This window comes from Engystomops pustulosus, chromosome 3, assembly GCF_040894005.1.
Source record: "Engystomops pustulosus chromosome 3, aEngPut4.maternal, whole genome shotgun sequence".
NCBI classification, from domain to species: Eukaryota; Metazoa; Chordata; class Amphibia; order Anura; family Leptodactylidae; genus Engystomops; species Engystomops pustulosus.
The window spans coordinates 109,737,411-109,764,857 of record NC_092413.1 but is presented as its reverse complement, the minus strand read 5'-3'; the positions used below and the strand labels follow the sequence as shown (position 1 = coordinate 109,764,857).

Sequence of the window (27,447 nt, the reverse complement as noted above, 5' to 3'; positions counted from 1 at the left end):
AAGAGAGAAATCAATAAGCATTTATGATGTCAAGTATACAGAACATTATGGTGTACAGTATATCCTAGGAAGCAGTACCACTGGTCGACATATATTGATCACATGAGCCACAGGTGAATTTAACTGAAGTTTATTGATTAGATAAGGAAGTAGGGCACAGAAAGGTTATGGGATGTTTTATATTAAATATATATATATATATATATACATATACACACACACACACACATACACAGTGATTGATGATGTCACTGAAATGGAATACAGAAGTCCTACATGTTTCAGACAGTAAGCCTGTTGTTATTCGTGGTAAGGCTGTCTACGCGCAGTTTCACTCTTGATCCAATACAGATATCAAAACTCATTTAAATCTGAGAGAAGAAGACATGCACCAATTATGAATGAAATCCCATACACCCAGAAGAATCAGAATACAAAAATAATTTAACTAAATTGGAAACTTAAAGTGAAAATATGTAGGTATAAATTTCCCAAGTTTCCTTAAAAATTATAATTTTGACACTAATTTAAAATGATGTATAAACGGAATTAATTGTTGTAGTAATTTTGTAGCTTCATTGGCGGTTCCCCAGTGGATAGAAAACCCACCCCCACCATGACCATAGTTATGAATAACAGGCAGCTGTTGTCCATTTTTAACCAATACGTCTTTTACTATTCTCAAGGCTGAGCGAGTTGGCCTTAGACCTGCCTTCTCTTGGATTACTGGAGCCCCATACAAGGAGGGTTCCAGGTGGCAGCATCGTTCTAGAATAACTTTACTTGTCTGTGCATTTGGTAGACAACTCCAGTCATCCTTCTTCCTTGTTCCCCCAAGAGTTACATATGATATTCCAGGGTAAATATATGTGCTTCCATCACCGTCTCTAATGAAATGTTTTATCCAGGGTGCATTGACCTCCAGTACTTGTCCTTGGACTGGATATATAGACTGGTCACCAAACAGATCTCTTGAGCCTAGTCCTGAGCAGTTCACAACCACATCATAAGTGCCATGTAGATCCCACACATCAATCACTTTTCTTTTTTCCACATATCCTCCTTTGCTTTTAAATCTATGTTGAGAAACAGCAGTAAATATTAGATTTAACATTTGTAAAGTAACATTTGTATTCTTAAAAAGGCCTAAGGTATAGCAATAACATTATTGTGTGATATCCAGTAGGATTGCCTGTAGGATGACTTGTATACTAGTATAATAACTGAACTAACTGAAATCTACTTTCACCACTCAGAAATCATTATTTGTGACTTTTGTCTTATTTTAATTGTTATTTTAATCCCCCTATAAGTTGTAAAGCTCAACAGAATATGATGGCACTATAAAAATAAAGATTATTATTATTAACCTAGCCCTCATGCACATGAGCATAGTTTTTGACTGTTTGCTATATACTTTTCAACGGATAACACGTGGACATATGTATTTCTATGGGCTCATGCACATGGTCCCGATTTCTATGGATCCATGTGAGTGCCAGCTCACTGAGCTGAAAAACTCTGAGCAGGTCCCATTCCTGCCTGGTGTTTGGAGTCTTTATTGTTGTCATCGGTGTGAGAATGAACTTGACACAACAATATACATGGGTCACAAATAACAAACTTGTTTGCAGCCCAAGAAAGCATATCTAGCCTAAGGGTAACTGCACATACAGTGTAACGGCTGTGGTATTTAACCCAGCGGTAATTCTGCATCCTCGATTATTTGCTCCAGATCAATTGGTTGCCATGGGCAACTAGAAATATTCTGACTTCCAGACAGCTTGATAAATCTGCCCCATTTAGTGGAAAGGCGTTTCCACTGGAGTTGTCTTTCTGCAATGTGTTCTGCAATGTGTACAACGCTACCTTATTACGATGCAGATCTGCAACGTGGTAAATCCGCACTAAATATGCGTCAAGTGCATATCCCTAATAGTAACAAAGATGGATAGCCTAAAAGAAAATTAAGAAGTAGTATCAAAGAATGAACAGGGAAATCTCTTTGGAACCTTTACCTTTTGACTCACCTTTGGAACACCTGGACTCTGTACTGACACATGGCAAATTACATAAAGAAGCATGTCACCTGATAATATTTTCAGGATGTGCAATGTGGATATGTCTGTCTACCACCCAGGGACCTAGCTTACAGATCCTCAGTGGTTGCCTTAGGGAGAAAGCACTGCATCAGCCTCTCCCTCCATATTTCTTGCACGCACCACCTGCTAGAGACCTGCCAGACTGTAGGACAGCCCTCTGGTCCCCATACCAAGCACCGTGACATCAGCGTGCACTAGGCCGCAAGCGCCAGCCACTCCGATATTCTAGGCCCCTGCTGCCTCAAGGCCCCAAGAAAAGGATAGGGCCTAACATGCTGATCGACGGAAGTCTCATGATGATACCCTCACAAATCAAAAGAAAGGGGTGGGTCTGATGGGGTCCGAGGTATCTCCGTCGGACCACTCGCTGTTCCCCGAGATCAGTGGAGCAGACAGCCGTGCATTTCCGTTCAGCTCCATTCATCTCTATGGAGCTGAAAGAGATTGCCAAACTCTCACCTCAGGGAGAGACAAGGGGTCCGACGGAGAAACCTTGGTCTCCTCAATGAGACCCCCACTGGTCAGCCAGTTTGGCTTTATCCAGTGAAAAGGGTCTAACTTGTTTCCTGGGAAAACCCCTTTAATTTATGTACTGGTCATCCATGACAAAGTATTAATATGTATTAAAGTTCTATGAAAGTCGTGCTTTTAAATAGAGAAATATAAGTGTTACAGTGTATCTAAGTTTTGCACAAACTTTAAAAACAAAAAACACAAGAATGTGAAGGGGAATCTGATAGAGGACAGAAAAAAATAACAAAAACACTGGATACAGCTACATCCTAACCCAGTGCAAAGGAACTTTTCTCTCATGTCCCTAGACAACGTGCATACATTTCATTTGATACAAACTTAAACATATATCCCTTTCCTTGCTCGTTTGTTCCCTTCCCTGCCTTTGCACTTTAACAATAAATTTTGCTGCCACCTGGTGGTTTTGGTCATACTTGTATACCTTTTTATAGTGTTTATACCAGGGGTCCCCAAACTTTTTACAAAGGGGGCCGTTCACTGTCCCTCGCAGACCGTTGGAGGGCCAGACTAAAGTTTAAAAATAAATAGCGGTACATGTGACCTCATCCCTAATACACTGGGGCCCCCTCAATTAATTATTTAATATACTGCACCCCCTAAGGAACTATTTTAATTAATTGGGTCAATTAATTCTTAAATATACTGGGACCCCCACCATTAATTATTTCCTATGCTGCCCCACCCCACCATTAATTATTTCCTATGCTGCTCCTCATAATTAATTATTTCCTATGCTTCCCCTCATAATTAATTATTACCTATGCTGCCTTTCATAATGAATTATTTCCTATGCTTAAAAAAAAATCCTGTACTCACCTCTGGCTCCCACTTCTTCTTTCTTCTGGCTGCTGCTGGACAGGAAGGGGCGCGAGGTTGCGTGATGACGTCATCACGCGGCCGCGCATCCAGGTTCAAGGAGCGATGTGTGCTGGGGTTGTCTTCCGGCCACATGGCTTCACCTGCAGCAATAGTGCTCGAGGGGCCATTTCCGGACACATCGAGCACTATACAGTGACAAGCAGGAGCTTTCTGTCCAGACAGACGGAGGCCCCTGCCCGACTGCCGAAGGCCACGGCCCGCAGAGGGCTCCAGCAGGAGCCTAATCATTGGCGCTTTTTGAGCGTCAATGATTATGGGGGCCGGATAGAAGCGAGCCGCATGTGGCCCATGGCCGTAGTTTGGGGACCCCTGGTTTATACCATACTTTTGACGTGGTCTTTTGTGTATGAACATTGGAGAACAAAATTAGAAAACAATACAGAATACTGTCAAGCTCATTGGGAACATGCATCTTTATTTTGCTGGTTAAATTGTCTAATTTTTGTTGTTTTTACGACTTTTCACTGCAACTTTTGCTGTCGTTTTTCAAGTACGCCTTGGTCTGCACTTTGTGCAGTGTGCCTTTTGTATCTTTATTTTTCAGATGTTCTGTGCAACTTATATATCACTTTTTTTGCTTATTTTTGCAACTTTTTAGAAACAAATCTGCACCTGGTCCAGGGCAGGTGCAAAGGAAGGATTTTTTTTCATGAACCCTGTTTTAACATGTAAATTGGAATTATTTCAAATGCTTTAAATGATTAAAATTTTTCACATTAGTCTGTTGTTTTAAAGTTTTTTTTCAGATTTTTAAAAAAAGTCACACAAAAGTTATTCATTCTTCAGCAACCCCCTTTTAAACTTTTGCCTATGCCTGCTCGGGACTGGAGTTTATTTGTGCCAGAATTGTTTCATTTTACCACGTTTTGTGCCAAAATTCCAACTTTTATATATGTATCTGGATTTTAAAGATATATCAGCCATTAACTGTAAAATCAAAAAGCCTAAGATAAATGACCCCCATTATTTCCCATGTTATTAATTTAACAAGTATAGAAATAAAGCATTTCCATTTTTTGATATATAAAATGTGTTGGTAACTTATTTGTTGGCTAAATCCCTGTTGATATAGGTTAGTTTTTCATAGGTTTAATATTAATAAAGCATACCTTTTCTCCATCCATGGTAAATATTGTGAAGCCTGGCATTTTAGTGTTGTGAAAGCCTGACCAAATTTATAAGATTGAAATTTTGCCAGCTCTGTTTCATCCATTATGCGGAACCCTAGGACAGTTTCACTCCAAAATGGGTAGACTTCTTTAGGGGCAGACTTGAAAATCTGCCATCTAAAAACAAGAAAAATGCATGTGAACCACACAACTAAGGGCAACAACCCATTTACCCTATTAAGTCACTGTAGATGATACATTCAGTTGATGTAAGTAACCTACTTTGTGCAATTATTTTAGGAGTCACTGACAATGAGGTTAATAATAACATAGTAACATAAGAATTACAATTACTTGTGTCCCACAAGATTGCGATTGTCATTAGGGTTGCATTGTCACATCCACCTTAGCATTACTGACAGAAGTCATAAAAACCAACGCTGGTAGATTTTTGGTTGGAATTTGCTTGTCACATGTGTTCTTATCAGCGATGTCCATAGTGCAAGTTATCCGCTAATGCACTAAATTTTTCGTGACCTTATTTGGCTATTTTCTTAGGCAAAATTTTTGTGTTGCACACTTGCTTTCATGCCACACATCTAGCTGTCCGGCAAGCTGGGTTATGGGGAGGGCTCCATAGGTTAACACCTAAAACCCCCGCCCTTAGTAAAACTGCTTGGTTGAACTTGTTGCCAGCCAAGTCCTAGCCAATCAGTGTTAGGGTGCATTCACATGACTGTCACATGACATATATTGGATATATGTCCCCTATAGAGGGCTATGGCATCTGTGCTCAATACAGTGAGCACAACGTGTACTCACCATTCCGAGCTGTGGCTGCAAAAAAACGTCCATGTGAATGTAGCCTTAGGTTTATTTACTCACAGAACACTTGGCAGTGAGAGGTGGCGAGAGAACTATAGAAAGACAGTAGCGCATGGGACTGGTGTGCCAACTGGGACTAGTAGTCAGTATTATGGCACGGTGGCATCCAAGCAAGCAGCCAAGTTAAAACCACTGCCACTATGCCATCTAGGCTAACATGTAAGTAGGAAAAAGGTTAGAATATTAATAATAATTTAGAATAATACAGGGGCGTCGTTAGGTCAAAAGATCCGGGGCCTGTGCCCCGAATCTTTTGGTCTGTGCCCCGGATGTCTCTGGAGCGTCAGGACTCTTGTCCTGCTGTCCAGCAGCTTCCACATTCTCCTCTCCGTCTGTGTCCTCTGGAGGCAGACAGAGGTGAGTAGTCCGGGTCTGCATTAGGCTGATAACAGGGGCAGGGAGTGAAGCTGTGCATTGCATGAGCAGGTGACAGCCGCTGGCAGCTTACTGCTTCCAGGAGAAGATGCTGTCACTTAGCAGCTCTATGTAGCGTCTGTGCTGCTATCAGCTCCAGCTCCCTCTCCCTGTATGTCCCCAACCCCCAGCACAGCTCCCTCTCTTATCCAGCCCCTTCTATTACTTCTCACTAATCCTCACCTGCTGTAATATCTTATCAGCTGGTCAGGACGGTATGGCCGGGGAGGATGCATGCAGGATCCACAGTATAAACCTGCTGATTCCTCTGAAGTTACAGGCACTGGCCTTTATACCAAGTAAATGTATTGTTTGAGGGTTGATTGTTAATGCATAGAATGTACTGTACTTCATATGGATATAGAAATGCTGCAGAGATGTGTGTTCTTTTATGTACATTTGTGATGCTATGTATATGTGTACACTGACCATTGTCATGATCCTCCTATTCTTAGAAAATCATAACTGCCATTCATCTGACAAAAATCAGCAACAAATAAAAAAAATAATGGTTTATTGTTGATATAAAATGATGCAGTGCTCACACTGTTATTGAGGGAGATTTATCATACTCTGACACTCCTGCGTCAGAGTATGATAGTGGCCAGACACTGTGCAGCCGTTTTAGCCATGAAGAATGTGCACAGTCTGACAAAAGTGCAGCGCAGCCCTTAGTAAATGAGCCCCATAGTACTCTTTACTAAAACCGTTTAATATTCTGTGTGATGTCCTAGGGAACTGGAAAAAATTTCAGAAAGGGAGTTACTTTTCTGTCCAGATATACTAAAATTACTTAGTTTTGTCTTACCACCTATGACATTTACATGTTTATGGGTGGGAAAATGGTGAAAAAGAGCCAACCTGGAAATGTATACTTTATTTTTGTTACCGCATTCATACCGCAGGATAATTTATTTTATATTTTGATAGATCAAGTTTTTAGAGACACAGCGATACCTGTCATGTTCATAATTTTAAACTATTTTTTTTTCTTTATTTTACCCCACCTAGGGTGCTTGAATTTATTTTACCTTGAATAGTCAGTTCTTAGTTACTTTAGTGTTAAAATAGAAATCCTCTCTCTGCTGTCAGGTCAGTGCACCACTAGAGAGGTCACTGCATTATGTCTCATGCTTCTAGGAGCTCAGTATAGTGGCCAAGAGCAGGAGACATGGTATAATGATGCCACCATGCCTCCTCCTTTAGTGAAGAGAGGTATGTGTTTTTTTTCTTGTTACAGTTACACAATGAGTGTGAGGGCATTACTGGAATAGGGTCATAATTTGTGTGGGGGTGTTACTTGCTTGGGGTCATAACTAGTGTGTGGCAATACTGGCACGGGGGCATAATTATTGTGAGGGTATTACTAGGGTGATAACATTGTGGCATAATTAGTGTAGATCTGGTGTGAAGCATTATTAGGTGGGGGTCATAGTGGGCCATAAATAGGGGCCAAATTGAAGGGTTATTAAAGGGGAACTCTTGTGTATAGTATTTATGTCAGGCTTTATTGAGGGGTTATTATTAGGTGGCTGGCACATTGCTGAGTCAGAGGTAATAGGTAGCTACTGTGTTTTCTGAAGCAGTATATGATCAGTACTGTTTTTATTAGTGCAAGCATATGTGGGGGGCGGGGGGTATGTAGAGGAACTGACATATGTATTGGGGCCCGTGCCCTGGATATTTTATGACCCTAGCAACGCCCTTGGAATAATAAATGTGTACCACCAACTGAGCTACATACAATAGTGGTCCTCCACCAGATTTTGAACCCAATGGGCCTCCACTAACCTTATTCCAGCATTTCTGTCCAGACAACAGCCTATGGGGGAGATTTATCACTGCTTCTACACCAGTTTTCTGGCATAGAAGCAGTGGAATAATTGCAAATTCTTGCGCAGTGCAAAGATTTGCAGTTACAATTGCGACTACGTCACCTCCATGCCATGTGGGTTGCTGGTGGAGTGGGCACCCAGGCCTGGTGTAGTTTTGGCCCTCTGGATACATCAAGAGGCCTAAGCAGCAAGAGATGAAGAAAAGCCCATTCTTTGATATGAGGTGTATGTACTTACCCTGAAATCAAATATATGCCAGCTTCACTAGCCTCTGAGGAATTAGCAATTTTAAATAAGTAGTTAAATGTTTCCTTAAACCAGGCTTTCTGTTGATGAAGTGGTGTGTCTTACAAAACAAAATGGGAAATTGTGAATTGTTAGGTTTGTAAATAACATGGGTTTTTATTTAATGAACTCTCTGAATCCTTACCAGGATAGACGTGAGGTATAAGACAACCTGCTGCAACATCACCTGTGGTGTTTGGAGAGAACTCCTCAGAAATAACAGTGACAGAGCATTGTGGAAGACATTCTATAATACAAAGTGCTGTTGAGAGACCAACTAGTCCTCCTCCGATTACTGCAACCTGTATTTTTTGAGCTGACCTGTGCGGAAATATGTTACATTGGCGTTATTGTTTATAAAGGAAAATACATGCATAATATCTAGTATATATTGTACAGACATAACCAGAAAAATCAATACACAGCTAAAAAAGGAGTACAATGAAAAAAGGTTCTGTAAGGATATAAATGTATGTTACAAAGCGTCAACATATAAATTGCATACACTTTATAATATACAATGGTTTGCTACTGTAACGCCAGATACTATATAATGGGGAGGATTTATCACAAGGAAGATGTAATTTAAAGTGTCGCTCTTTTAATATTAAGAACTTATGACCAATTACTTACCTCTTGTTTTAAGCTCAAGTGTAAACCAGAGTCCATTGTGCAGTTATCATTATATTGGCAGTGTCTTTACCTATCTACAAGAGTGGTACCCTCACTTCTATGTTTAGGTTGACAATAAAAATTTTTTTTAAAGTACAACGAGGTTTGAAATTACAATAACATAAGCAATAGAATCATCTCGGAAGATAAAGGCATAAAGGGAAAAAGAAAATATTTATTCTTCCTTTTACCCGTAGACCTGAATCAACTCCAAGAATCCCAAGCTCAATTGGGGGGGGGGAATCAATAAATCACAGCATTTTAGCACTTCTGTCGATACCTCCCACCAATAATAAGATAACTCAGGAAAATTCTAAATATTATGCAGAAAACCAGCACTTCTATAGAACAGTGAGGGCATTTATCGTTTTTTTTCTACCTATGTTAAACAAAAATTTGGGAGGGGGAATTACAACCTGTCTATAACATTAAACTGAATCATACGGTGGTTACCGTTCCTTGCAGCCAACCGAATATTACTATAGAGTCTTTTCCAGTTAATGTCCTCTAAATATACATCATCTTTTCTCCATTTCTCTTCGCTCCTAAAATTACGTTTTTTCCCTGATTCTTGCAAGATTGTCCTATATAACCATGTTAGTATTCCTTTTTTTCTCCCCTTTTTTAGGACCTCACTAATAATCGTTGGACAGATACCTTTAAGGAACTTATTCTTATTCTTAATAGCCCGAATAGCTTGAGCAAGTTGGATATATTCAAATTTGTATTTATCCATTAAACTGTATTCCTCATTCATACCTTCCCATGATCTAACTTTACCATCTACATATACATCTGTTAGATTCAATCCCTTTGCTATTTAAATATTGCAAGGGACCTAATTTAGCTATTTCTGGATAATTCTCATTTTCCCACAAAGGAAAAACTCCAAATAACTCCTTCCTAACTTATTGATATAATGCCAACGTTTATAAATCATAACCACCGTCGGGATGTTATATATCTTCCCCAAAACCTGGCGCCCCTGTTTGACATGTAAGCAAAGATCCACAACGAGTTTACAGACAGCACTAAAGTAAAGTATCGAGGATGATGAATCAATGGTTGAACATTCAGGGAGTATTATTAAGTCAGTAAAGGCACATGGGCAATTTATGTAAAAGAGTGGCCAACCCCTTTAAGGAGAAAAAAAAGAAGATACACAAGGGCACTGTGTCAGGACTCGGGTTCAGTGAACCCCCTGGACCACCGTGGGAGATGACACTAGCCGACATCTGGGACAGGAATCTAAGTGGCACCTTGTCTTCACCAGAGCCCATCGCAAAGCAGGGTGGTCTTGCTGCAGTGTGGTGCCACCAGGTTGTTCCACAGGCGTGACTAGCATGCGGTGGCAGCCAAGGTTGAAGTACAGAATCAGTGGGCAGTTTCGGGGTCAGGCACAGGCAGGCAGTCAGATGCAAGGTCAGAGGTCAAGTCCGGGGTCATAACTGGGGATCAAGGCAGAGAGGGAATGAGTAATGAGTTCAAAGATCTGGCGGGGGTTGATGGGAGCAGCCGGTCTTTATGGGAAACCCGGAATTATCAGCGCCAATCAGATGTGCACTGGCCTTTTAAATCTTCGAGTGCCGGCGCGTGCCCGAGGGAGCAGGTACATGTGCGTGGCCTAGCGGGGACGGAAGCAGGAGCGTGGCGAGGTAAGAGAGGACTGGGGCGGGCAGCGCCATGGAGAGAGAGGCACGGGTGTGCCTGCGATCCAAGGCATGGATCACAGGGACACCCGTGACCCCCCCTTCGGCCTTACCCTCCTTCAGACCAAGAAGAGAGGGTAATTTTGGTCCAGGATATTCTCTTTAGGCTCCTAGGATATCTTCTCTGGCCCAAACCCCTTCCAGTCAACAAGGAAGAGAGGCTTAACTCTCAATGTCTTCATGTCCAACACCTCCTTAACCTCATAGACATCAGCTTCAGGAGGGAGACATGGAAGGAGTTCAGGATGCACATAGATGGAGGAAGGTGGAGTTTGTAGGTTGCTGGATTAATGCACTGAATTACCTCAAAAGGACCGAGGAAGTGGGGACCAAGCTTGTAGCTGGGTATCTTCAACCGGATGTATCTGGAGGATAACCACACATTGTCACCTGTAGAGAAGACAGGAGGAATCCTATGGTTCTTATCAGCCTGGGTGCGATTAGTGGCTCGGAGGAGAGACTGGCGGGTTTGTTCCAAATGGATTTGAGGTCCTGCATCAGATCCTCAACCGCAGGGACATCGGAGGGCAGCGTAAGAGGAGAACGAGGGATTCGTCCATAGACAACAAAGAAAGGAGCTGCCCCAGCAGACCCAGAGTCCAGGTAGTTATAGGAGAACTCAGCCCACGGTAGCAGATCAGCCCAGTTATCTTGACTGGCTGAGACGAAGTGGCAGAGGTAACAGTCTGATTCACCCTTTCTACTTGAGCATTCGACTGAGGGTGGTAAGCAGAAGAAAAGTCCAGATTTACTTTCAGCTGGTTACACAAGGAACGCCAGAACTTTGACACAAACTGGACCCCTTGGTCGGACACGATGTGTTGCGGAAGTCCATGCAGCCAGAAGATATGCTAGAAGAACAAACTGGCAAGCCATGGAGAAGATGGCCCGTCACCGCCCAGATGACGGTATTGCCAGAGGAGACAGGAAGATCAGTGACAAAGTCCATAGCCACATGAGACCATGGGCAACTGGGTATTGGCAACTGAAGTAACAGTCCAGCCGGTTTGAGGCGAGAGGCTTTGTTATGGGCACAGGAGGAGCAGGATGAAATTCCGAACGATTTGACCAGGTCTGGCCACCAGTAGTAGCGGGAGATGAGGGCCACGGAATGTTGTACCCATGGGTGCCCAGTCAATCACAAAGAATGTCCCCAAGACAAAATCTTCTCCCGGAGTGCAGGTCTAATATGTCTTGCCGAGAGGTAGCCGCCCCCTACGGAGGAGGCACCCACCTCGAGATGAAAGGGTTTTTCTGTATCAAGCCTAGTGAGAACAGGAGCTTAGGCAAAAGCGGACTTCAACATTGAGGAGGCATCTTCAGCCGACGAGGGCCAGAGGCGGGGATTGCCACCCTTCTTGGTGAGCGCCACGATGGGAGCCACCAGAGTGGAGAAATTCGGGATAAACTGCTTGTAATAGTTTGCAAAACCCAGAAACCTTTGTATGGCTTGTAGATCTTCTGGACGTGGCCACTGAAGAACCGCAGACAGTTTGGCTGGATCCATCTGAAGACCTTTTCGGAGATAATATAGCCGAGGAAAGGAAGGCTCTGTTGGTGGAACTGACTTTTTTCATGCTTGGCGTAGAGATGGTTAGCCCATAGCCAACCCAGAACTTGACGTATGTGTAACTGATGGGTCTCAAGGTCTGGAGAATACACCAAGATGTTGTCAAGCTAGACCACGACACACATATAAAGCAGATTTCTGAAAAATGTCTTTCACAAACTCCTGGAAGACAGCTGGAGCACCACTTAGTACTCAAAATGTCCATCACAGGTGTTAAATGCTGTCTTCCAATGAGGTTGTAGGCCCCACGAAGGTCCAGCTTGGAAATAACCTTGGAGCCGTGCAGGCGGTCAAAAAGCTCAGTAATCAATGGCAGGGGGTAGTGGTTTTTAACCGTGAACTTGTTCACCCCACGATAATTAATGCAAGGACGGAGGGAGCCATCCTTTTTAGTCACGAAAAAGAAACCTGCGCCAGCCGGAGAGGAGGATTTGAAGCCTCTCTGCAAGTTCTCTTTAATATACTTGGACATGGCAGCTGTCTCTGGAACTGAAAGAGATATGGACGCAACCTTTGGGAGGAGAGGCCCCCGCCAGGTTAGTGGGGACTGGGGCGGGCAGCGCCACAGAGAGTGGCACGGGTGTGCCTGCGATTCCAAAGCATGGATCGCAGGGACACCTGTGACACACTGTATTACAACTTTGCACAATAAGTGGCACAAAATGAATATGTTGAATTGCCACTGGCAGGTCCTCTTCCTGGATGTAGATCTAGAACAGTTACTAAGGAAATATGCATCAAGTGGCTATAGAAAAAGTCAGACCATAGAAAACCAACTGGTCAAGAAATGAAGATCAGAATGAAGGATCAGAGAATATTTCACAAACATCAAGAATTAAGGCAAATTGAAGGCAGAGGCTATAAAGAAGACTAAAGTATTTCAGCCTAAATGGACAGCAGAACATTTAAAAAATCATCATAACTGCAATCTCAAATGGATGATTGGGCTGTCACCCAAATGAATATGGGCAGCCGTGGTGCAAGTCTCATTTGATTTACCAAATTAAAACACTAAAACCACATGGGTTACATGACACATTCAACTTTGGATGTTTCCTCTGAACTAACCACTCTAATTTTTACCTGCAAATAGTTGCATTATGTCATTTTATTTTACTTTTACTAACAGCAAGACTTGTAAATTAACTCATTATGGAAACTATACCCCTCAAGATATAAAAAAAGCAGAAAAAATCTGTTAACTCTTTAGATGTTTTATAGGGGACAAAACACAATGGAGGTGTGTTCTACAAATTCTAATATTTTTGGACAACACATTCATTTTGGGTGGAAAATTAAACATTCACAATTGATTAAATGATAAAAAAGCTACACAAAATTTGATACCCAATTTTTCCTGAGTGCACCAAAATTCCATATGTGGTGATAACATGCTGTATGGGCACTCAGGCATAGAATAGAAGCAATGCTATCTCATACATCATTTTGGGGCATCTATAGCTATTTGATGAGATTTTTTTTTAAAGGCAGAATATTTTTATTTTTCAGCTGATAAATCTGGTTGAGTTGTTCTTTTTAGTGGTCTTATTTTGGAATCATAACATTTTTTAAGTCACTTTTTTGAGCATATTTAAGGGTATTTAAAAAATGATCTTTTTTCAGAATGTTTTTTGGCTTTTATTTTTAGGGCGTTCACCGTGTGGGTCCAATAACGATTCTGTTTAGTATACAGATTGTTACGGATGTGGTGATGCTAAATATGTTGGGGTTTTTTGTATTTATGTTTTTAACCTCTTAATGACCAGACCCTTTTTCATTTTTGTGTTTTCATTTTTCATTCCCCATCTTAAAAAATCCAAAACTTTTAATTTTTTCTATGTAAAGAACTGTGTCAAGGCTTGTTTTCTGCATAACACATTGTAATTCATAGTGACAGTATTAATATTCCATGGCGTATACTGGGAAAAAAAATCCAAACGCAGTGAAAATGGTGAAAAAATGCATTTGCGCCATTTTCTGGTGGGCTTGGTTTTTATGGCTTTTACTGTGTGCCCCAATCGACATGTATCCTATATTAACCACGTTTATATAGGTTTTAGAATGTTTTCATACAATTAAAGAAATTTAAATCTCCTGTACAAAATAAAATTCTTCGTTTTGCCATCTTCTGGCTCTCATAACTTTTTCATACTTTAGTATACGGAGCTGTGCGTGATTATTTGCAACTTTTGATCATGTTTTAAATGCTACCATTTTTAGCAATGTGCAGCTTTTTATAATTTTTTATAGAATTTTTAATATTTAGCAAAATGGCAAAAAAGTGGTATTTTCAACTTTGAGCAATATTTTCCGTTACTGGAATAAACGCTGGGAATAACTGCTATTATATTTTGATAGATCGGACATTTTGGGACGCGGCAATACCTAACATGTTTATCATTTTTACTGTTTATTTCTATCAGTTCGAGGGAAAGGGGGTGATTTGAATTTTTATGGATTTTTTTTTACTTTTAATTTTTTTTTACTATTTTTCGGATCCCATAGGGTACATTAACCTTAGGTTGTCTGATTGGCCCTACCATATACTGCCATGCTACAGTACGGCAGTATATGTAGTATGCACATGTAGTATGTAGTATGCACATTGTAATAAATGTATTAAAACGAGACAGCTTCGGGTAGTGACGGTCGGAGTGACGATCTAAGCTAACATGGCGGCTGCCACACACTGCAGGCTTTTTAATGCCGCCGGCAGCTTTGCCGGCTGTGATCAAAGGGTTAACATGCGTGTTACTGGTGGGTGTTTGCTGCAATATGCAGCAACACTCATTAGCTATGGGAATAATTTAAGGCCGTCTCGTTTTACACCATTTATTACAAAGGGCCTGGTTGTTAGGGGGTTAATATTTTATTAAGTGTTTGTTTGGGAAAGTGACATTTTAGGGGCTTATATTTTATTTTTTATTATTACTATTATAATGTTTTAAATTAATTTTATTTACTGTATACACTTGGCAGACCTTGGGGCTGCCCTGAAGAGGATCAGATCCCTTGGTAAGCAGCACAGGGGGTATTAACAAACGCATGTGTTAACACTATGTTAACACCAGTGTTAGCATTACATGAACACATGCAGTTTGTAAACAATGTTAAGAGCTATGTAATCAGGCAAATCTCTTCTCAGCTGTTTGAACCTTTGAAAATGCATGCCTTACTGCCACGTGTGAACACACCACCCTAAGGGTGATGCAACACGTGGCGTTTTGAGCCTAAAAGTAGGCACAGCTTATTCCCAGAGCTGACGGATTTATCAAGTACATCTTTTTTAAATTACATAAAATTTTTGCATGAAAGGTTTCTACCACCAGCAACATGTACAAAGATGGAAAAATGTTAACAATGACTGCGCCTTTTTCATTTGAATTGTGAATAATTCAGCGGAGCTGCATGAATATTTCCCTTTGGCTGTTTTATAAATAACATTGCAATACCAGAAAGCAGGGAAACAGGAAAAGCAGAGAAATAGAAAGGTACTATGATACATGTCCCTCATTATCTCAGTGTGCACAGTCACACTGGATTGTTTTCCTTTAGGATCCACGCAGTGCAGCTTTCTCTGTCTAGTTAAACATCTGAGAATTATTCAGTGTGTCACTTGCATGGTGCGAGGGGGGAGGATGGGCTATAAAACACTATGTGAATTCTTAACCATCTGTCCTCTTCAGAATTAACCTCTTCATTCCATGGTGTTTTAGGTTAAAGGAACGAGGATATATTTAATTTTATGTGATATAGTATTAAGTCATTTTCTCAAATATGTAGTTAATTCAATATACATGGGTATTTGATTCTTATAACTAGCAACTTTATACATATAGATGTATATTGGCATTTGTACTACTTACATTATAGGATCATGTGACATGCTGTGGCTGCTCCGGAAATGAGGTGGTGTATAGTCTTCTCTAAAGGGAGAAACCGAGGTGGGAGGGTGAGTAGCAGAGACTAGTCCTCTAGGATTCCTTATTTGTTCTGCTGAATCATGAAACCACATTTATCAGGGTTGTGTCTATACACCTGATAGAATTATGTCACACATGAAGGATCTTTTTTCTATCATACAAAACACATTTCTGCAGTTTCCCTTTTTGGAATGTGTATTTTGTGTTGCACGTTTGTTCTGCTTTATTATGCATATCAATCAATTGTTTTAAAATATTCATAATATTTGTGCTTTTAAACATTGTTTACAATTATTACACAGTATACAGAGAGTATGTACAAGATAGGTTCCATAGTTTTGTTCTTAAGTTGAATTTGTATGTAAGTCAAAACTGTATATTCTATAACATAGAAAATGAGTTCTGACCGGAGCTCCCGATCCCTTGCTTCCGTGTGTCTTTCTCTTCCAATATGTCACTCGCAAAATAGAGCAGTTCACACTCCTCCAGCACAAATTCCTGAATCCTCCGATAAGAATATACCGCTATTCAGACCAACACTCCTGCGTTTTTCTTGTGACCTCCTCCGTATGCAACATATGTTGCGGTAGATCGCTGGAAGAAATTCACCCGCAGATAGCGTAGTACAGTTTACACTCAGGATTTATTTAGGTTAAAAACATACTCACAAAAGAGCGATAAAAATGCGCATATAAAACTCCAATATGGGACGCCAGCTGCACGTTCTCGCCCGACCCTGGGTTTCGCACGGTTTGGCTTCTTCTCGGGCGTGCAGCACCGTACCGCTCAGTAGCCCGTAGAAAGATAGGACAGGCCGTGCGCTGTATATTCCTATGGACTGGGGCGGGGGTGAACTGCGCTCATTCCATGCTCCTCTCCACAGCGCCGTAGTATGCCCACCGTACTACGGTACGGCGGGCATACATCGTGTGAATGTAGCCTTAATCGGTGCTGTTAACAGTTGTGCCAATTTTAGTGATCAAAGCCGATCATTTCGCATATTCCTTTTTCGCTCCCCTCCTTCAAAAATCCATAACTTTTTCATTTTTCCATCTACAGAGCTGTGTGAAGTCTTATTTTTTGCGTAAAAAGATGTACTTCTCAGTGACATTATTTATTAGTCCATGGCATGTATTAGGGAACTGGGAAAAATTCCAAATGTGGTGAAATTGAAAAACCCATTTGCGTCACTTTCTTGTGGGCTGTTTTCAAGACTTTCACTGTGGGCTCCATAGAACACCTTTTCTTTATTCTTTGTTCAGTGTGATCACAGTGATACAAAATTTATATAGGTTTTATTGTGTTTTCATACATTTTCAAAAATAAAATGGCCCAAAAACGGGTTCAAAACGCCACGTGTGCTGCTGGCCTTATTATGGACGAAGTAAAATAAAGGATTGAAAGTTTTAAATACATTTCTGTGACAGAAATTTTTACATGAACAAGTTATGTTGATGGGTTGTAAAGTAGGCGGTGTTTTGGGGACTAAGGCAGTGGATAAGGATATCCACCAGTTACAAAACAATAGTGAGGATAAATGTACCAGTGAAATTACTATAAATCAAATAAATAACTGTGGAAAATTAAAGTGTATGTTCACAAATGCCAGAAGTATCACAGGCAAAATGGGTGAGCTTGAGGCTCTGGTGGTAGAGGAACAGTTAGATGTTGTTGGTGTAGCAGAGACATGGCTCGATGCATCGCATGATTGAGGTGTTAATATTCAAGGTTTTACACTCTTTCCGAAAGACAGGGCAAATAGGATGCGAGGTGGTGTATGCCTGTATGTCAGAGACTTAAAAGCGATTGTGAATGAGACAGTTGCAACATCCCCCACCGGGGCCTAGCCTTTTCTTGGGGCCTGGAGTCAGCCGGGGCCCGCAGTACCTGAGTGTCTGGCGGTTGCGGCCTAGGCACGCTAGTGTCACGGTGCTTGGTATGGGGTACCGGAGGGCTGTCCTACGGCCTGGCAGGTCTCCAGCAGGGTGGTGTTGGCAAGTAATGATGAGGGAGAGGCTGCTATAGCAGTTCTCCCTGGGGCAACCCTTTGGTGTCTAGAGTATGAGTCTCTGTGTGGTGGACCGGGTGCCCATGATGGTGACAGCCGTAGTAGCAGGGACCAGACGGAGGCAGACGTTGAACAAAAACAACTTACAGTTCTTTATTGGAACCGACAGGAACCGTAGCAACGTGCCTTAACAGAATGGAGGAATGCTGGAGATGTAGTTGGAGGGAGCCACAGGATGGATCATCAGCCTGGATGCAATGGCAGGCTGGGAGATAGCTGTGTCCTAGTAGGAAGCTTCAGCATGTCCTGGGTTGCTTCAGATATCACCCTTGAAGGTAGGATGATATCCCTTTCCTCACTTACTAACTCACTACACTCAAGCAGGGAGCTGGGCTCACCTGCTCTTGTCTGGTGTGCTGGCTGCACAGACTTGCTTAGCTGAACTGAGCTGTGTCAGCTCTAGCCTAAGACAGACTTCACTGGATTAACTCCAGTCTTCTTCTCCTTCTAGAAGTTTTCTGACCAGGGGTTTTGTTACTCCCCCTGGTCAGGTGGTGGCTACTCCTCCAATTACATCTCAGCTCACAGAAACAAAGTATAACACCTGTGATTGGTTTGCTGGAATTACATCACAGAAAACAATTAACTCCTGCCTTACCAGGTGGGATCTACCACTGCAATGCTCATCTGTGTTATCTAGTGACTATGTAGTGATATGCTGTGGGGGCTGATCAGACCCTACACAGGCTGCAAGCTACATGATGGGATGTATTCGCAACCACCACTCTGACTTGCATCGGCGAAGGTGTTGCACAGTGATCTCAGAAGAGTGAGAGGAGGCTGAAACTTTTTGAATTGCACTTCAAAGCCAAGAGAGCTTTGAGAAAATTATTTTTGGTGTAAATTATAGACCCCCTAACATCTCTGAGGAAATAGAGAGTCACCTATTTAAACACATTGGGGCTCATTTACTGAGGGGCCGAATCGCCGGGTTTACAGAATATTACCGATTTGCGCCGTTTTTCCCTGAATTGCCCCGAGTTTTTGGTGCACGCAATTGGATTGTGTTGCATCGGCGCCGGCTTGTATGCGAAGGAAATCGGGGCGTGGCTATCGGAAAACCCTATGTATTCGGAAAAAACGCGGTATTTAAAAATGAATTTGTGTCGCTTGACACGCACTTACATGCACCGAAGAGAAGAAGGTGAACTCCGGCAGACCTCACCGGCGACACCTGGTGGACATCGGGCGCACGGACCTTAGTGAATCCCAGCAGACCCGAATCCTTGTCCGACAATGCACCTCTGGATCGCGACTGGACCGGGTAAGTAAATGTGCCCCATTGAGAGAGCTGCACAGGAGGGGACAGTAATGATAATGGGAGACTAACTTTCCAAATATAAATTGGGGTCAGCGCTCTTCTTCATCTGTAAAGCGGAGACATTTTATCAACTTTCTGCAGGATAATTTTATGGTGCATCTTGTAGAAGATCCCACAAGAGGAGATGCATTGTTGGACCTTGTGATTTCTAACAATGAGGAGATTGTCCAAAATGTCAGTTTCCGGGAACCCCTTGGGAACAGTGATCAAAACACAATTATTTTTTTTCTCTTAAACTGTAAAAAAGCAAAAACAGGTGGGAAAACATTGAATTTTAAGAAGGCTAAATTCCAGAAATTCAGGGCTGCACTAGTGGGTATAGACTGGGATCAGATACTGTCACATGAAGATACGAATGTTAAATGGGGGAAAGGGCAATTAATGATAGGGCATTCAAAAATACAAATCTGATGGGTCACCTGAGGCTTTCAATATTTACATAAAACTTACCAAAATCTGTAAGAAGGAAATAAAATCGGCCAAAATACAAAATGAAAGACAGGTGGCCAAAGATGGCAAAAGGAATCCTAAGAAATGTTTTAAGTATATAAATGCAAAAAAAAAAAAGGGTCAGAGCAGGTTGGACCCCTTTATTCTTAAAATGGGGCGTCGGTGACTGGAGACCAAGAGAAGGCGGAGATTCTTAATGGGTTTTGTTTAGCTCCTGAAAAAACAAGCTCCTGTACAAGGCTCCTGGACCAGATGGGTTACACCCCAGAGTTTTCAAAGAACTCAGTTCTGTTATTGCTGTACCACTGTTTAAAATCTTCTGGGATTCCGTTTTGGCTGGTGTGGTGCCAAGTGACTGGCGCAAGGCAAAAGTGCCAATATTTTAAAAATTCCTGTAAGCTTAATTTTCATTATAGGGAAAATATTGAAAGGGTTAGTAAAAGACTGTATACTGGAGTATGTGACATCAAATAGTATAATAAGTGACAGCCAGCATGGGTTTACTAAGGATAGCAGTTGTCAGACTAACCTGATCTGCTTCTATGAAGAGGCGAGTAGATGCCCAGATAGAGGAACTGCTGTCAATATTGTGTTCTTGGACTTTGCAAAGGCATTTGACATTGTCCTTCATAAACGCCTGATGGGTAAAATAAGGTCTATTGGTTTGGCAGGAATCATTTGCAATTGGATTGAAAATTGGCTGAAGGATCGTATCCAGAGAGTTGTGGTCAATGATTCCTACTCTGAATGGTCACCAGTTATGAGTGGCGTACCCCAGGGTTTTGTGCTTGGCCCACTACTATTTAATACACTAATGATATAGAGGTAGGAATTAATAGCACTGTGTCTATTTTTGCAGATGACACCAAGCTTAGTAGTGTAATACAGTCTATTGAGGATGTTCATAGGCTGCAGGGGGACTTGGACAAACTGAGTGTTTGGTCATCCACTTGGCAAATGAGGTTCAATGTGGATAAATGCACCTGAGGGTAATAATCCACATGCAACATATGTCCTTGGGGGAGTAGATCTTGAAGAGTCACTTGTTGAGAAGGACCTGGGTGTACCATTTGATCATAAATTAAATAACAGCATGCAATGTCAATCAGCTGCCTCTAAATCCAGCAAAATCTTGTCATGTATCAAAAGTGGTATGGACTCTCAGGATAGGGATGTAATATTACCACTGTACAAGACATTAGTTTGGGCTCACCTGGAATATGCTGTCTAGTTTTGGTCTCCGTTCCATAAAAAGGATGCCCTGGAGCTGGAGAGGGTTCAACGAAGAGCCACAAAAATGATAAGGGGTATGGAGGGTCTCAGTTATGAGGAAAGAATAAAACAACTACATTTATTTAGTCTGGAAAAGATTACAAAGGGACATGATTTATTTATATATGAATGTTCCATACAAAAAATATGGTGGTAAGTTGTTTGAGATTAAATCAAATCAAAAGAAGAGGGGACACTGTCTCCATCTGGAGAAATCAAGGTTTAATCAACAGAGGAGACAGGGTTTTTTTTTTACTATGAGAACTGTCAATCTGTGGAATATGGAAAGATATAGATGTTAAAAAGAATGGAAGCTTTCATCTCACCTTATCAGCCGATGTTCAATGTAAGGCAGTCCTGTATGCGATATCCACATTAGCCGTGTGAACGGTGCTCGGGTCCTGGGACAAAAGTAAGCCTGTGCCGCTCCAGGTATAGGACTAGGAAGAGGAGATTCTGTGGATCCAGCACTCGTAATCAGTAGATTAAAATGGCATATACTTTATCAATTTCCAAAAGTCATAAAAAAAATAATAATTTTTCTTTGCGGAAAAATCATGGAATGCACAGAGAGTGCTATATGGACATAGTGGTGCCTGTTAAAAAATGCATAGTAGCGGACCTACGCGTTTCGGGCGTAACCTTGCTTGTTGCCCTTATTCATGGTCTGTCTGCTTTTGGATAAAGCATAGTTCTTATGCTAAAGTGTCAGGTGCAATTGTGTTAGTGCTAATGAGGACATGCGCATAGGTAGTGGGGTGGAAGGGGCGTATTTTGTATAGGAAGGTGTATATAGTTTGAAAAAATAGCCGATTATAACATATTTACTTGTTTAGTAGAAATACATAGTATCTGATCTATTGTTAAGACCTTGTGGGTATCGTGTATCTAATTTAAGAATCCAGTGTATTCCTCTGTTTCTCAGTTTGTGTGTTCTGTCTCCTCCCCGTAGCCACATGTACCCAATGCAATATCCAGTGCGTGGGCAGTACCATACGTCCATTAAAAACCAGAATAGCCGAACATATACGGGATGCTACCAAAAAAGACAATGTCAGTCTCAAAAACATATCGTGTTCATCTAAACACTTTATCCATATGCACGCAGGAGATATGTCGAAATTATGCATAAAAGCAATAGAAAAGGTTATGGCCCCACTACGGGGAGGAGACAGAACACACAAACTGAGAAACAGATACACGATACCCACAAGGTCTTAACAATAGATCAGATACTATGTATTTCTACTAAACAAGTAAATATGTTATAATCGGCTATTTTTTCAAACTATATACACCTTCCTATACAAAATACGCCCCTTCCACCCCACTACCTATGCGCATGTCCTCATTAGCACTAACTCAATTGCACCCGACACTTTAGCAAAAGATCTATGCTTTATCCAAAAGCAGACAGACCATGAATAAGGGCAACAAGCAAGGTTACACCCGAAACGCGTAGGTCCGCTACTATGCATTTTTTAACAGGCACCACTATGTCCATATAGCACTCTCTGTGCATTCCATGATTTTTCCGCAAAGAAAACATTTTTTTTTATTTTTTTTTTTATGACTTTTGGAAATTAATAAAGTATATGCCATTTTAATCTACTGATTACGAGTGCTGGATCCACAGAATCTCCTCTTCCTAATCTGTGGAATAGCCTGCCTCAGGCGCTGGTCACAGTAGGGACAGCAGAGAGCTTCAAGAAGGGTCTAGATGCCTTTTTACACATAAATAACATTGATGGTTATGTTATATAGAATTGTTTCCAATAAATATCTTCCTCATCCAATCCCTTCCCTTGCTTGGTTGAACTTGATGGACATGTGTCTTTTTTCAATCGTATAAACTAGGATACTATGACACTATATATAACCATATAGTGGTTATAAGTCACACCAAGCACAAAACAATTTCCCCATGGGATTAATAAAGTTTTATACTACTCTACTGGAGCATTGCGATTATTGGGTGCTAAGGGCATTGTAAATATTGGCTACTGGGGCAGTGTGACTATGAGTTACTGGGTACACTGTTACTATTGGCTATGGAGAGCATTGTGACTATTCGCTACTGTGGGAATTGCTGCTATTGTTACCGGGGGTCCTCTGACAATTAGCTACTATTATTGGCACTATTATTATTGGCTACTGTGTTGGCACTGTTACTATTTTGATTACTGTGTTTGTGGCAATGTTATTACTGTGGTGGGGACACTGTGTCTATATTGGCTACTGTGATGCACTATGACAACATTGGACAGTATGGGAGCACTGTGACTATAATGGATAGTGTAAAACACTGACTATACAGGCTACAGATGGGTAATAATAGTTATCTCAAGGGAAGGAGGAGAAAGGTATAAAGATTGTGGATGAGATGATGAAGTAAAGAAACTGAGGGTGCGGTCACATTGGATTTTGAAATGCAATTAAAGAGCTGTGGAGATGAAATTTACCTAATTTAATTGCATTTACATTTATGTTAACACAATATAATGAGGTAAATCTTCTCTCCACAGTTTTAGAGCACATGCACACTAACGTGTGCCTGCCCGGCCGTAGCCGTATGGGCACACTGGAGAGGAGGAGTTAGAGCACTCTCTATCTTTTTTGCGGCCACGGCACGGTAGGGTGAGCACACATTGTGCACAGCGTACTGAGCCCAGGCACCATAGAAAACGATGGGGGACATATATGCGACCATATATATGTCCCCATATGTTAGTGTGCATGGACCTTTAATGTGTTTAAAAAATGTATCAATTGCAACAAAAAAGTCTCAAAAAGTTGTACAAGAAACAAGACAACATGGTGATAAATTCCCCAACATGTGCAGAATGCCATTTGGCGGAAAGATAGTAATGTGCAGTTGTTGTGGCTACTGTGGCTCACCTTTGTTCTGGTGTAGTTTGTACCCGCTAATTCTTGCCTACTCACTGTGACAGCCAGGGTTAATATTATCATTACGTCAATTAAAAGTTAAATTCATCCTCAAAGTACAAATAGGAGATGCATGAAATATAAGAGATTTGGTTACTAAAGGCAGAAAGATCTCTGAATGTTAATGCTGCTCTACTCACATTAATGTCTGCCTCTTCAATGACCCTTAATAGTAGCAATAAAAACAAAAAATAATGGTGCACACTTCCAGAGCAATGCAGGGGGTGTCAGATCAATGAATAATTTGATTAATCTGGTGCACTCTGCACACTCCACAGGCAAACTGCACTAGTATTGATAAATATGGTCCATTGGGGCACATGTACTAAGGGATGTGCGCTGACTTTGCATGTTCTTTTAGGTGCAAACTGCTTGAACAGGTATTTAAAAAGTGTCCCCCATTACATTATTGGACCACATTTATTAAAAACAGTCCAAACTGCACTATGTGCAGTTAGCCTGTGTAGTGTCAGAGGCAGGGGTGTACCAAGCCTGTCTGCTGCCTGAGGCGAGCCATAGAGAGACGCAGCCCTCCCCCCCGCCCATATATGTAATATTTCAGGGAGTGTCAGGACCAGATCCATCATATTGGTTTGGTGTGAAAATAAAGCAATGCAAAATGCATACAGAGTACCGCCATGTAGTATAAAATGCATACAGCATATCGCCCTGTAGTATTTAATGCATACAGCATGCCGCCATGTAGTATAAAATGCATACAGCATACCACCATGTGGTATAAAATGCATACGGTGTGCCGCCATGTAGTATTAAATGCATACAGCATGCAGCCATGTAGTATAAAATGCATACAGCATGCAGCCATGTAGTATAAAATGCATACAGCATACTGCCATGTAGTATTAAATGCATACAGCGTACCGCCATGTAGTATTAAATGCATACAGCGCCCCCCCCATGTAGTATAAAATGCATAGAGCGTACCACCATGTAGTATAAAATACATACAGCATCCCCCCCATGTAGTATAAAATACATACAGCGTACCACCATGTAGTATAAAATGTATACAGCGTATCGCCATGTGGTATAAAATGCATACAGAATATTGCCATGTGGTATAAAATACATACATCGTCCTCCCATGTAGTATAAAATGCATACAGCATCCCCCCCCATGTAGTATAAAATACATACATCATATTGCTATGTAGTATAAAATGCATACAGCATATCTCTATGTAGTATAAAATGCATACAGCGTATCGGCATGTAGTAAAAAATACATACAGAATATTGCTATGTAGTGTAAAATACATACAGCGTACAACCATGTAGTATAAACTGTATACAGCGTATCGCCATGTGGTATAAAATGCATACAGAATATTGCCATGTAGTATAAAATGCATACAGCATCCCCCCATGTAGTATATAATGCATATAGAATATCGCCATGTAGTATAAAATGCATACAGCATATCGCCATGTAGTATAAAATGCATACAGCGTCCCCCCCATGTAGTATACAGAATATCGCCATGTACTATATAATGCATACAGCATATCGCCATACAACGTGCCACCATGTAGTATAAAATGCATACATCATATTGCTATGTAGTATAAAATGCATACAGCATATCTCTATGTAGTATAAAATGCATACAGCGTATCGGCATGTAGTAAAAAATACATACAGAATATTGCCATGTAGTGTAAAATACATACAGCGTATCACCATGTAGTATAAAATGTATACAGCGTATCGCCATGTCGTATAAAATGCATACAGCGTCCCCCCATGTAGTATAAAATGCATACAGCGTCCCCCCATGTAGTATAAAATGCATACAGAGTGCCCCCATGTAGTATAAAATGCATACAGAATATCGCCATGTAGTATAAAATGCATACAGCATCCCCCCATGCAGTATATAATGCATACAGAATATCGCCATGTGGTATAAAATGCATACAGAATATTGCCATGTAGTATAAAATGCATACAGCATCCCCCCATGTAGTATATAATGCATATAGAATATCGCCATGTAGTATAAAATGCATACAGCATATCGCCATGTAGTATAAAATGCATACAGCGTCCCCCCCATGTAGTATACAGAATATCGCCATGTACTATATAATGCATACAGCATATCGCCATACAACGTGCCACCATGTAGTATAAAATGCATACATCATATTGCTATGTAGTATAAAATGCATACAGCATATCTCTATGTAGTATAAAATGCATACAGCGTATCGGCATGTAGTAAAAAATACATACAGAATATTGCCATGTAGTGTAAAATACATACAGCGTATCACCATGTAGTATAAAATGTATACAGCGTATCGCCATGTCGTATAAAATGCATACAGCATCCCCCCATGCAGTATATAATGCATACAGAATATCGCCATGTGGTATAAAATGCATACAGAATATTGCCATGTAATATAAAATGCATACAGCGTCCCCCCCATGTAGTATAAAATGCATACAGAATATCGCCATGTACTATATAATGCATACAGCATATCGCCATGTAGTATAAAATACATACAGCATATCGCCACGTAGTATAAAATGCATGTAGTGTCACAATCAAAGAAAAATGAACCTTGCACAGCAAAGTGTAACGCCAAGTAAAAGTAATGGTCGACACACTCAAAACAAGTAATCAAGAAAGCCAGAAAAAGCAGTGTGTCACTGACATAATGGGTTCAGAAAAACATAACAAATTTTATTTGCATCAAACACTGAACACAAACACATATCTAAAATCAATTAAAATTGTACCGAAGTACATACAATTATCTACCATGTTGTGCACTGTAGTTGGTGCAGAAACAAGACACCTCCTGAATGGGCAAAATATACCCAAGCCACCCCTAAGTATTGAAAAAACAGGTATAAAGTGCAAATGCATATATCAAGCTGCCATAAAGGTAAATGCGAGGTAAATGGATGCCTACAATGCAATCATAGTATACATTCAATACAGGCAAACCCTAGTGCAAAATACAGATAACCTGGCAATAAGCCAGTAAAATAGCAGCATACAAACGGGGTGGTAAAGTGGTCAGGAGGTGGAGGGCTCCCCACGCGTTACGTCTCCAACTGGAGACTTCCTCAGGGGTAAAAGGGGTAAAATGCATGTAGTGTATCGCCATGTAGAATAAACCGCATACAACGTGCTACCATGTAGTATAAAATGCATACGGAATATCGCCATGTAGTATAAAATGCATACGAAATACATATATACACATGTAAACACATACATACACATACAAATCACATACATATACACATTACATACACAAATCACATACATGTACACAAACATATACACATACATATATACATTACATACACACATGACATACATATACACACATACATAGACACATCACATACATATACACATACATATACACATATATATACATTACATACACACATCACATACATATACACATACATATACACATCACAT

General features: G+C 40.9%; 1 protein-coding gene across 2 annotated transcripts; it reads right to left on the bottom strand.

Annotated features, from left to right (window-relative positions):
• Positions 1-140: 140 nt before the first annotated feature.
• Positions 141-15,997, bottom strand: DDO (D-aspartate oxidase). 2 transcript variants are annotated; one of them, XM_072141789.1, is made up of 5 exons: positions 15,861-15,997; positions 8,189-8,364; positions 7,996-8,104; positions 4,625-4,801; positions 141-1,076 (listed from the first exon to the last, which is right to left on the bottom strand). In XM_072141789.1, exons 1-5 carry the CDS (start codon positions 15,878-15,880, stop codon positions 509-511), a joined length of 1,050 nt encoding a protein of 349 aa, XP_071997890.1. In that variant the 5' UTR covers positions 15,881-15,997; the 3' UTR covers positions 141-508. The 2 variants fall into 2 exon arrangements, with proteins under 2 accessions (XP_071997890.1, XP_071997891.1); XM_072141790.1 differs by lacking the exons at positions 7,996-8,104; positions 8,189-8,364; positions 15,861-15,997 and adding an exon at positions 6,955-7,968.
• Between the last annotated feature and the right edge of the window lie 11,450 nt (positions 15,998-27,447).

Coding starts and splice junctions, on each gene's coding strand:
- DDO (XM_072141789.1), bottom strand. CDS start 15,880: ATGTCACATGATCCTATAAT. Junction 8,365..15,860: donor ATGTCACATGATCCTATAAT/GTAAGTAGTACA, acceptor ATTTCCGCACAG/GTCAGCTCAAAAAATACAGG. Junction 1,077..4,624: donor TTACCATGGATGGAGAAAAG/GTATGCTTTATT, acceptor TTCTCAACATAG/ATTTAAAAGCAAAGGAGGAT.